The sequence below is a fragment of the Merops nubicus genome, unplaced genomic scaffold, assembly GCF_000691845.1.
Source record: "Merops nubicus isolate BGI_N331 unplaced genomic scaffold, ASM69184v1 scaffold20376, whole genome shotgun sequence".
Lineage (NCBI taxonomy): Eukaryota > Metazoa > Chordata > Aves > Coraciiformes > Meropidae > Merops > Merops nubicus.
In genome coordinates this window covers 22,439-35,165 of record NW_008617211.1, presented here as the reverse complement: position 1 = coordinate 35,165, position 12,727 = coordinate 22,439, and the positions used below count along the sequence as shown (strand labels likewise).

The 12,727-nt window shown below is 38.5% G+C and overlaps 1 protein-coding gene across 1 annotated transcript; it reads left to right on the top strand.

Annotated features, from left to right (window-relative positions):
• Positions 1 to 1,895: 1,895 nt before the first annotated feature.
• RNF32 (ring finger protein 32) lies at positions 1,896 to 10,916 on the top strand (the record flags this gene model as incomplete). The annotated part of the gene is given in 11 exon segments (XM_008943080.1): positions 1,896 to 2,038; positions 3,743 to 3,775; positions 4,214 to 4,341; positions 4,554 to 4,572; positions 4,574 to 4,654; positions 9,623 to 9,679; positions 9,681 to 9,703; positions 9,705 to 9,789; positions 10,675 to 10,785; positions 10,787 to 10,887; positions 10,889 to 10,916. Coding segments are annotated over 11 exon segments (809 nt in total), but the record flags the coding sequence as incomplete, so codon positions are not given.
• Between the last annotated feature and the right edge of the window lie 1,811 nt (positions 10,917 to 12,727).

Here is a 12,727-nt window from a genome sequence, read left to right as displayed (position 1 = left end):
CAAGAGCAACAGCTAAAAGCATTTTACTGCACTAAAATTGATACACTCTTAACATAAAATAGCGTTGTCTATATTTTACCATCCTGAAATTTTAATGCTGTAAATAAATAAATGTGTGCTTTGCTGCTGGACACAAATTGCTTGAATTCCAGCCCAAAGCCTGCAGAGCTGTGAGCTCCTGCATGTGTGGAGATGCTGTATTTGTGCTGCACATTGTGTTGTCCAGGAACCAAAACAGCATCTGTCCCTCTAAATAATTCATCTATGACCACTGACATAATCTACAGCACTCATGGATTAACACTGTCTTTTGATACTTGGGTTTGCATGCATTCCTCACCTCTGACTTGATACCTTTACAAGGGTAACAAAAGTGGCAAGGTGAGGCAGTGTGAACCAAACCATACACACAGAAAGCACTTTCCATGTTGCTCCAAAAGCATAAACTGACCCAGCTTGAAATCTCAAAGCCCTCCTCTTGTTCTAAGATACAGAATCAAACTGATTTACATTTGAAGCATATCATGAGCTCACATGGAAATAGATTAGGCAAATAACTGAATTAAAGAGAGGACTGTAATCCTTATAATTCCTTTAGTATCTGACAATAGTTCTTTAAAAAGATCAAAGACTGTTTTGTGCACATTTTAAATTATTAACAATATACATCTGAAGATGGATGAGCTCAGGACAAGAATTTTTGTCTCAAAAATTAATAATGAGGTACTTGAGCAAGTGGACAACCAAACCCTCCTCCTTTCATTTGTCAGGATTCTTTTTCTCTTTGTGATTCACTAACATAATGGGTTTGGATGCACAAGCTGTCTGCTGGAGTTGTGAAAGCCTGTACAGAACAAATAACTGCTCCTTGTTAATACTTGGTTTATGCAAAGATTTTAGTATGAATGTAAGAGTTGACCTTTTCCTTCCCATTTAGAATTAAAACTATCATCTAGAAATCATCAGCTTGCATTCTGACTTGTGTGTCACTCTGCCTTTATTGTTTTAGCAAATACAACTGAGGCCTCATCGTGGACTCATGTTACTGGCTTATAACACACATCTTGCACTTTCCTCCATTGACTTTGGTTAGTCTGCACAAGCTGCTGCTTCTGATCTTCAAAGATACAGCAAAGAATAGATCCTTGTTATTTACTAGCATCTTTTTTTTACTACTGAGAGACTGACACTGGACTTTATCTGCCATTTTCAAGGACTGGAGTGAATATTGTAAGTCTTTTCACTGATTCCTTTTTTGCAAAGGTAGAGGTTTCACAGGGACGTGCAGCAAGGCACCTCAAAGTTACTGCTTGAGATCAACAAGCTCAGGTATCACAGTGGCACTATCACTGATGTCTTGTGACCATCTCTTTATTTCTTTATGCTCTTTATTTCTCTCAAGTCCTCTACAGTCTCATTATACTTCTGTATTTCGTACCAGTTTTTATTATACCACTTTATGCATTTTTAAGAATAGAAAAATGCAGTGTTGAAGAAACTTTCACAAGTGAATTCTAACAGAGATGTTGTTTATACTGATGACTTGAAATTTTGTTGTGCTTCATTACATTGTATAATGAATAAGCCCCATCTCAGCAGCTGTGAAAAGGTATCCAAATAAATTCAAATTATTTGGTAAACTAAAGTTTACATGTTAAAAAAAATCCTGCATAAATCCTGCATGTAAAAGAGGTTCTGACAATTACTGGATAGCTAATTAATAGTAAAAAGTATGTTGTGTGCCAGTGGTTTGTCCAATGATAGCTTTCTATGATGTATCCATATAAAGTATTTTTAAATAAGTGCATCATTTATGAATTTCACATGCCAAAAATGGATTGTCTGCATATCCTGATGGGTTTTATTCATTGATCTATTGTTGTTACTGCCTACAGCTCAGAAATTAGGCCTAGCTAAGCCTCCTTCCTTGCCACTAAGTGCTGAAGAATGGGTAAAACCAAAGCAGGGATCCCTACAGCATGGAGGCTCCGTACAGCCTCGTGCATTATGTAGGGAAGAGTTTGCACTTCAACCTCAGGTACGTCTGTAACTGTGTAATTGTGGAGACTATGCAACTGTATCTGGAAATTTTTTCCAGATTTACTGCTAAAAATCATTACCTCGAGGAAGAAAGGAAGGAAAGATTCTACTGTAAGACACTACTTAGCCTTTAATAGCTGGACCCAGGTATCAGTGGCCAACCCTGAAAGTATTTTGGGCATGACATGGTAGAGAAAGGTTGGTGGCATTTGTTCATTTCTGGTGTTATGGCACCAGAAGAGAAAGCAATCAGCCTTTGCATCTGTTCTTCCACACAGGTATAGGCTGTTTCCTGCTCCACGTAAAGTCCTGTTAGGTACAATACCAGCCTTCATCCATCAGAATGGTAAATACTAATCACAGGATCTAAGATATATTTTTTTTTCTCACAAGTTTTGTTAATTGCAGTTTAGTTCAGTCATTATTTCTATTTGGGAAATGGAAGTAGGTGTGCTCCTAATGCTAGCTAGTCACTTCTTCAGGTTGTCTGAAGAAGTGCTTGCATTTTACCTTGACAGCTTTATTCAATGCATGTGTATAGCATAAGTATAAATACATCATGCTTTATTAGATTCTCCCATCTATCATCTTGAAAACTTTAATCAAAAAGGACAAGTGACTGATTGAAGAGGAGTGCTGCTTCAGAGAGGTGATGACGCTAATTAGAAGAATTATCCCAACTGCTTGCAAGTTCTTTTCCACAGTGGATTTTAGAGTGGTTTTTTTTCTGCCTGTTCTTTTAATTTTTCTTGAAGTCTTTTTGCAGCCAAGTCTGTGATGTGAATCAAGGCTTTGGATACAGGGCTTTTGCTTTCTTTTACATCAACATGAACTGAAGGTGTACAATTGTCCACAGGCAGGTGGGATGGATCTGGCAAAAGACCATTCTGCCAATTTCTGGCTACCCTGAAAGTCTAAAGCTTGACAAGAGAGAGCAAAAGACGGCACTCATTAAAAAGGTTACTTTAGATTTGGCACAAAAAGGGAAATGCCTCTGGAATTCTTTTTGTCCTCAGTGTTTCGTTAGCTTTCCTCCCTCAAGGGAAAAAAGCCACTGTATCTGAAAGCCTTCCCTTCAGCTGGCTGCTAACCATTAATCCTTTTGTGTTTGCCAGCTCAATAGTGCACACTACTTGTTCTGGTTTTCACTCCTTTCCCAGTTTTTCCTTCCTCTAAGAGCCAACTGCCGGTTTTGTCCCACTCCGTATCTTTTGTCAGGACAGAGATCATCAGCATTTGGTGGGAATTTAGGTCAGATAAAGGTGAAGTTTTCGTGCAGCCTGTGAACATGCTTTCTCTTTTGTGTCCATGAAATGCTGCATTTGATGTGTATCACTTCTTGAAGTTTAACATCTCTGTGGGGAAAAGGGAAAAAAAATTATCAGCTTTCATTTTAAGTACTTGTTTTATGATCTTTTCCTCCAATCAGTAGCCGTTGGCATTTCATGACTTTTACCACTCTGTGTGTTGACACAAAATTCACATATTGGTTTAAGGTGGAAGATACTAAGTAATTTATATAGAAAACTAATTTTATTTTCACCCAAAAGACTCCAGTAGTAACAGGAAGAAACTGATGACCTTTCAGGCAGTCAGAATTTTTCTTGTCAGGATTTTTTGTACTTTCCAGCTTTTAGAATGGTTTAAAGTCAGGTTCCATTGGTGTGGGTGTGTTGGGTTTTTTTTCCCCTTTGAAAAACAGGTGCTGCTTTCATGTTTCCATGTATTCCATAAAGTGTGTACATTTTTATGTAAATATTCAAGCACAAAATACAAGAGTATTTCAATTAAATTACTTAAGTGAATATCATAATTAATTAAATGTAATCATCTTAAAGTTATTTTGATTCCAGATTTTTATGGTAAGAAATATAATTTAAGGTTCTTTTATGATTAATCACTTTATTCCATTTTATTAGCTTTTTTAAAATCAGATGGGAAAACATGGTTTGTAACAAACATTTGTGTTCTAAGTAGGAATAGCTGAATTAATGAAATTTCATGTGGCTATGTGGAGATTTCCAAAATTCCCTATAACATTTTAATTATAAAAATATGCATCTTGTAGACTGTTCATGGATTGATGTGTAAACTGCTTTTACATTCTGTTATCTGTCCAGTTTCATCTGTTCCGATAATATGAAATATATTTTAATTGCAATTATTTTTTCAGGCATGTCTGAAAGCCTTTGAAAAATTTACAGATAAAAAGTCTTGTCCTATTTGTAGAAAAAAAAAGCAGTATCAGACCAGAGTACTACATGACAGAGAATGCTTGTTTAAAATAAAGTGCACTGTTAGGTAAGCCTTACTTCTGCTACAGCTGTTGTCACTGGACAATATTTCTAAATGCTCCAAATGTGTTAAAAGTTTTAACATAATTGAAAACTAGACAGAGTGAATGCACTACAGAAGTTAAAGTTTCAAAAATAAAGTATAAAACAATTGTTTCATATAAGTAGTAGATGTATATAAATTTGCATTTCCTCATCTTGAGCAAAATTGTCTTACAGAATTCAAGCTTCCTGGAGTGGGATATATGATTAGAAAATAGCATAAAAAGCTAAGAAACATAGTGCCTCCAAAAGACAGAAAGGAATTCCTTAAGAAAAAGGTAAGTTGCATTTGCTTCTTCGGTCTGTTTCTTTGGTCTGATTTGGCTCCCTTAAATCAGAATTCCTGCATATCAGCTTTCCGCCTTTTGCTTTATTCCTTCTTACTCATATAAGTCACTTCTTACACACGTAAGCACTGGAGGCACTCCACTGATTTGTTAGTCTGTCCATTCCATCCTCTTTATAACACAGAAGAAAATAATTTACATATTTTGTTTTAAGGCCTAAGTTTGCTTAGGCCAAGAATAGTGACCTTTTTGTGAGGCCTTGTGTTTCCCTTCTCTTTGTCATAAATCACAGTAATCTCTTTTCCTATAGAATTGTATTAAGGGGTTACAGGAGAAACAAATCCATAAACAATCACGTTTGGCCATACGATCACATTTGGCTATAGAAGCCATTGCCCAGGCTACCAAACAGCCTGGCTAACAGAGATGAACAATTGTGACTGTCCTCAAGTAGCACGATGAGAAAAGAAACCCAAAACACTCAGATCTTTCTGCATGGAAGACGGGGGGAACTGTCGTATGCTCCTGCCCCAAGAAGGCTGTCAGTTTTCTGTGGGCTCGTGCTTAGTTTATAAACAGATTCTCAGTAAAGGGAAATTGAAGAGGGCTTCTGAAGATGCCTGATAGACAGCCCAAATTTCATCACGTGACTCTAAGATGTGGAAAGGTCTCAATTTAACGTAGTCTCCATATATAGTCCACAGCATTAGGAAATCATTCTCATAGGATTTTGCACATATCAAAATGGGCACTGTTTTTTCACCTTCTGTTAAGAATGAATTTATAAAAATCTTCTCATATGGATGAGCGAGGTTTAGATGAATTCTGTACTAACTGTGATTAAAAGATATATATACTTTTCTCAGCAGCGTTCAAGTGGGAATTGTAGATATTTTCTTGCTGTTCATTAGCACGTGTTAGTGAAAACACTAAAGAAATTTTTCACAGTGAGTTGTCCATTTCCAGATACTGAAAAGCTTTTTTAAAAAAAAAAAAATTTTCCTTTTCAAACTTGTGCTGTGCTTTTAAAATGCTACTTCCTAAACATTACCATAATCAAATAGCATCACAACTGGGGAAAAAAAAAAATCTAATTTTTTAATAACTACCTTCTCTGAAAGGATCACAAAGGTTAAACAGCAAGTTTCATATGCTTAAATAAATATCATAAAATAAAAAGCAAGGTCTAAAATATTAGTCCTGGGAAGGACATGTGACTTGTTTCAAGGTGTTACAGTAGCCCTTATTACACCTAGCATTAAAATTTTTAATAATCTAGATCAAAGGAGATAAGAAAGGTCACTGAAACCTAAGTAGGCTACTTTTTAGCACTACTATACACAAAAAGCAGAGTGTTGCTTCAGCATGTTAGGTAGTGAATTTCTTTGATCCTACCCATAAATGTCACTTCTGTATGTCATTTAATTGGGGTATAGTCTTTTATTGGTGCAATTAAATCTTTCCAAAAGCATTACACTATCTCCAGCTTTGCTAAAAATCTTGCCATTGTTGAGGAAGCGAGGTAAGTCATTGTGAAATGATGTAGTTGACTTTATTTTCTTCCTCCCTTTTCCACGTGATTTCTCCCAACAATTTCAACTTAAATCTCACCAAACAGCATAATGGTCCTGGAATTTGTTTAGTCATTTGACTTCCTTTATCACATGGAGATGGTAAACATTCTGTTGCTAACTTGAAGTAGCTCCAAGCAGCAAAACTAGGAGGATATTAAACCAGTAAAAGCTTATAAACTGATTCATTGATATGCTGTAAATTCCAGCCTTTTCATTTTACTTTTGAGGGTTGCCATAAGTCAACACATTAGTAAGCAATTTGCTGACATTAGATCACTTTAAAAGGCCTCCCTCTGGACAAAGTTCACCTCGGTGCTTTGTTTCATCGTTTCGTTTTATCATAGTCCTGTACTGCTGTTCAGATGACTGATGTAGTTTTGCATACCAACAGAGCATTTCAAATATTCAGTCCATGCCATTCTATTCAAGTTTTAAGCAGTCACAGGCATAAATACAGAGGTATCTTTTTTTCAGAAATAAAATTCAATAAATTCAGCTCTTCTAGGAAAAAATGTTGGTAAGCGTCATGCATTAAAACACAGCAGGATTTAATATCTAAACCCTAGAATATGTTAACACAAATGATACAAAATGCTTATTTCCTTTCTGTTTACATTGATCGTTCACAGTGACTTCCAGTTAGCAAAAAATTTGGGGTTAAAATTTGATTACACTGTTTTTCCCTTCTGAAGCTTAGACTTTATTTGCTGATTGATGGCTACAGATTGGGTCAGGTCATACACTGCAGAAAATAAGATAATATCTTAGCAGCAGGGGAACTTCATACATCACTGTCTCAGGCCCAAGAGTTTTCCTCTATTTTTACGGTTTCTGTTCAAGGTGCTGCATGAGAGGACTTTCAGGATCACAAAGGGAGGCCTCCTCCCTGCTGAGGGCAAAAGGCACAAGCAGAAGGTGGGCACTGCCTGCTCAGTGCAAAGCCAGCCCCTCCTGCCCTCTGCTCTCAGCTCTGCTCCATGGCTAGTTTCCTCAGCAGCCTGTCACAGCACAGCTCACAAGGGCCGAGCCCTGAAACAGACCACTTGCTGTCTCTGTTTCTCTCCCATCAACAGAAATAAGACACTGGAGAAGAGCTAAAACAATGTTGCTTTTCCTCAAATTTTGGGTCCTGAGAGGCTATTAGAAAACATGGTCATGGCCATCCTAGCTTTCTTCTCTATCCCCTTTGCTTTCTAAAAACTGTTCAGGTCTGTTCAAGCTTGATACAGATATAAATTAAGACCAAGAATACATTGGGACCAAAAGTGTTTTCAGATGGATCAGCCCTGACTTGACGTTGAACAGAAACCAGGAATTACGTGAGGCTTACATATAATTTTAACCTGTATTTGCTGAAGTCAGATTTTAAAAGGGAATCAGTAGCAGCAGTTAAAATCATAATGTGGAGTATACTGAGTGCTAGATCCTAGGTAACAACTTAGATAAAACTTACTATGACTCTTACTGCTTAAATACATGTTATACACAACCACATTACAACAAAGGCTGAGCCTGACTGCAGTGCAGTGCAGTGGTGTTTCCTGTCTCACTCAGCAAGCCCACTGCGCCGGCACTTGGCACTGTTTGGAGACCACAACACCTAAATACTGAAGGAGGCCTGTAGTAGGATTCTTGGTTGGGTTGGGGTTTTTGTTTGTTGGTGGTGGTTTGGTGTTTTGTTTTGTTTTTTCACATAACACTGAAGGTCATTGTGCATGTTTGCGTGGGATACAATTAGATTTTTTTTTTTTTCCTCCTTGTCAGTGAAGCCATGAGGGGAGCACAAGATAACCCATCTGCTCTTTGCTAGACATGGAATTCTGCCAGAGGGTAGGGAAGGGGCCACTGCTCTTCCCATCACAGTGTGGTTAAAATACATGCACTGTCCCAGAAGACTTTTTTTTTTTAAAGTTATGTTAAATTGATACACCAGCATTAACTAACAAGGAAACAATCGGACTTGCACCAACAACTGGATACATCCTTTCAATATATGGTTGTGTTAGGGATCAGTAACACAAAACAGGTCTAAGTTAGCAGTGAATTGGGCCATAAAATAAAAATAACTGCACAGGTTCAAACTTAAGGTCAAGAAGCAAACAACTTGCCTTACATGACTATTTTCACCATTTTCCTTACCTGGAAGCTTCTAAAATTTGTCCCTGAAGTCTTTATTGGGAAACGTTATGGGTTTCAGTAGAAGACACTTTCCTACTTGCACATCATATGGACAATTTTAAAAAAAATCAAAACACACAGCAACATTAATTAATGAGTTTTTTCATTTCTTTAAACTTTGAATTTCCTAAATTTCCTCCTAAACAAAATCCTAAGTAAGCTTATCAGATTTTCTGGGGTTTTTTTGTGTGGTTGGGTTTTCTTTGTGGAATTTGGGCTCTTGATTCCTTTGGGTCTAGAAAAGTTCATTTTGAATATTCTGATATACACTACGAAGGGTCTCTATAACAGCTGTAAGGCAGCACTTGTCCTGGTACAGAAAAGCTACCAAAAAAAAAAAAAAAAAGGAAGTGTTCAGGTACCATCAGGCTGTCTGACCTTGACAACAACCCTTCTGCCACCTCACCTCTTCCTTCCCATCCCGTGCTCCCTGAAAAGGTCACTGCCCCTTTTCCCATCAAGCTCTGGCTCCCAGGAAAGGCATGGAGAGAAGGGCTCACATTGCACGGTCACTGTACAGGTGTTGAAATGTTCCTTGAAACTGCTGAAAGCATTTATGAGCAGAGTCACAAAAGACAAGTCTAAGGCTTGCAAGACTCCCTGCAGAACTTTGAGATACTGGGGTAGCAAAGAAAGAGACCTTGAGTTAGAACTGTGCTCAAGGAAATGATAAAGAAAAGCATTCCTTGCTTTCAGATACTTATTTTGCTGAGCACTTATGGAAGCATCTTCAGAGATGATGACTAGATTGCTTAGGCTTACATGCAATATGCAGTAACACGTTTAAAGGCAGTAGATGACAAAAGTCTACGCCAAGGATGACACTTAAGATGCCTCTCCTCTCACTGGTTATCAGGCCTTTAACTAATCCCACAGCAGATGCACTGGTTTCCCATCAAATAACCAATGCTCAGCCAAGTTCTGTACCTTCCCCTACCACAGCTGTACCCTCTGTGCTGCACCCATGTATGAATAGCATATGTATCTGGGGAAAGTTCAGTCCTTAGTTTTCTCTAAAGGATAATGGACCATCAGTGGAGTTTAGGGACCTGATGCTTTTAACCTTTATGCACCAGACACCAGCTGCAAATAGAATCAAGTTTCCATAGAACATTTAACTTATCAGTGTCCAGCCACTCTCAATTCATCCACACATGCACTACCCGTAAGTAACTTCAGGTCTAACAGAAAGCAATTTTCTTTTCAGGTTCAACAGCTCAGCAATCAACTATTGAGTTCTTATGACATCCACCTAAATGACTTTTTTTTTTTTAAAGCTAGATTCTTCGAGCTGCAAGTTGAGATATAATTCAGCAGTCATAAGGAAAAGAAATATTAGTAAGTGAAACCAACTGGGAAAAGATCCAGATGCAGGTTGGTTGAGCTAATTTTTGTTTTCTTTTTTATAAAGTAGTTTTGCATTTATAAGCTCTTTTATGCTTTTTTTGAGACATGGAAATATTTTCAGCACAGTTGAATGTTTTCTGTTAACTTAAATTTTGGTCTATCTGTTCCAAAGCAGAAATTTTTAAAAGTTTATACAGTTCTGTCATGGTTTAACCCTAGCCAGCAACTAAGCCCCACACAATTGCTTGCTCACTCCCATGCAGCTGGATGGGAATCAGAAGAGTAAAGCTCATGGGTTGAGATAAACAGAGTTTAATAGGTAAAGCAAGAGCCACACACCCAAGCAAAGCAAAACAAGGAATATGAATTCCTTCCACTGCTTCCCATCTGCAGGCAGGTGTTTGGCCATCTCCAGGTCAGCAGGGCTCCACCACATGTAGCAGTGACTTGAGAAGACAAACTCTGAACATCCCACCCTTCCTTCTCCTTCCCCCACCTTTTTTCATACCCCTTTGGTCAGCTGGGGTCAGCTGTCCCAGCTCTGTCCCCTCCCAGCTTCCCATGCACCCCCAGCCCACTCGCTGGTGATGTGGGGTGTGAGCTCTGCTGAGCAGAGACTAAAACATCCCAGTGTTACCAGCGCTGTGCTGTCTCCAGCACACATCCAAACCATAGCCCTATACCAGCTGCTGTTAAGAAAATCAGCTCTATCCCAGCCAAAACCAGCACAAGTCCAGAGGTTTACCTGAGCAGCACCTCTTCTACTCAAAGAGGCTGTAGACAGAATTGAGAATTAAAGTGTTAATAGCTACTCAAAATAGACCAGTTATGAAGTTTGAATATTTGAATTAGCACACTGCTGATATGTTTATCTTCCACTTATTCTCTACAGGTTGGTTTGGTTTTACTCAGGCAATTCATCACGAGATATTTGACTGTCCTATCTGTATCATGTCACTCAGTCCTAGAGTCCATCCTGCCCATCTCTCTTCTGGTAACAGCAACCAGTTTTCGCAACACTTGAACAGAAAAAAGTTCTTGTTCACATTTGTTCCATCATGCCTGGCTTCAAGCATTTGAAGAGTCTTCCTTGGGAGAGCGACCTATTTGTCCCTTATGTCACTCATTATCAGAAGAAAATCTTCACATGTTGATACATCTGGCTTACAACAAACTACCTCATAGATCATAGCTGGCAATTGGGGGAGGAAGGCAGAAGAGAGAGGAATGCAACTATTCAACACCAGCTACTGGCAGGATAATTTAGAATGCCACAGATTATTTTCTTTCATTGCTTAAAATTTTAAAAAAAAATCAAAACTCCACTATGAATCGCACTTTAACTTTATTGAAAACACAGTAAAAAAAAAAACTTCCTACAAAACATTCAGTGTAACATTTCAAACAAAGGAAAAAACACATTACCACTGCTTTTCACAAAAAAATTCAACCTGGCTAAGGTGGCAAGTATTTTCATTTAGTTTTGTAACACAGCAAAGTAACCACAAATTGGGAGCACAATAAAACACACTTCTGGGTGGCCAAAATAAACCAGGCAGGGTGGTGAGAAGATATGTACACACAAAATGGTTGTGATTAAACTAATACTAAAAGCATCATTTTACCTTGGTTCAAGATACACCCATGTGAAAGAAACATCAGTTGCTCAAGACTGCAGAGTTTACAAAGTCTTAAGCACAAATTTCACCAAGAGGGCACCACCAATTCCGTTCCACAAATCAGCCTCACACATGTAGGATTGTAATTATTTTTTTTTTTTGGAAACTGAAATCTTAGCCAGTAATACTGCAGTGAAAAGTGTGAAAGTGCACGACAGAAGGTATCTGCTGCCACCGTTACAGCACAGGCAGCAGTGACAGCCACAGAAACACCAGTTCAGAATGGTACTTGTATGGTGGCATCACCCAAGCCCACCTGAAGCCGATCCCGTGTGACAAGACGGCCAGCAGCACTCTGAGAACAGCCCCAGGCTCCTCAGTGGGAATTCTAGGGAGAAAGCTTCGCAAGGACAAGAGCAACATGTATCTTCCTTTTAGGTAACAAGAAAGTAAAGAGAATCCAGCCATAATTTTGGGTCCAAGCATGTGTTTCATACACTTTTTAAGATTCCAAATCCATGACCCAAGTGTATCTTTTCTATTCATTTGTTTTCAAAGCAATAGAAGTCAAATAAGGACAAATAAGACAAAAATACTTTAAAACGTAACTTTAAAAAAAAGTGAAAAGAGGCTCAACTTTGTTTTGCTCTATAAAGCCAGGGAGGAGAAAATTACCTGCACAGATTCTGTAAATCTATTTTATGTATTTTGGCCTAGACTGGCAAAACTTATGGTTAGGGAGAAAACAGAAGTTGTGCCCCAGTTAGTTTTCTCCTGAAGCATTTAAACACATCTATCACATTCACAAACTGGTACCACCATCACACCACTTTTCTGAGTGATCATTTTAGATGCAGAGGGAAGGTCCAAAACACACTCATACACATGAAATACAACTTGTGAAGAAAACACATGAAATCTTACTGAGGCACCATGCAAAGTTTGACTTGGATGGAAACACGAGAGTTACACACGGGAACGATGCAGCTTGATCTCCAATCAAGTAAGGCAGCAAGGCACACCAGGAGCTGTGTGTGCTCTTATTTCCTTACAAATCACAAGGAAGACAACTGAAGAGCAGTTCCAGGGAACAGGGGCTGCGTCCACAGGAACTGCCCTCAGCACAGGCTCAGAGTGGCTGTACCAGATGTGACTCTCACTAAGAAGTGGGCTGGTTGCTTCACCCTACTGAAAGTTCAAAGCACACATATGCAATGACTAAAGCATCTCCACCTCGCTCCTAATTCAAACATAATGGGGTCTCGGTAATTTTGTCAGAGGACCAAGTCTAATGATAGTATTCTTTTAATGGAATCTAGTGCTAAAAACCAGATCACACACAAATG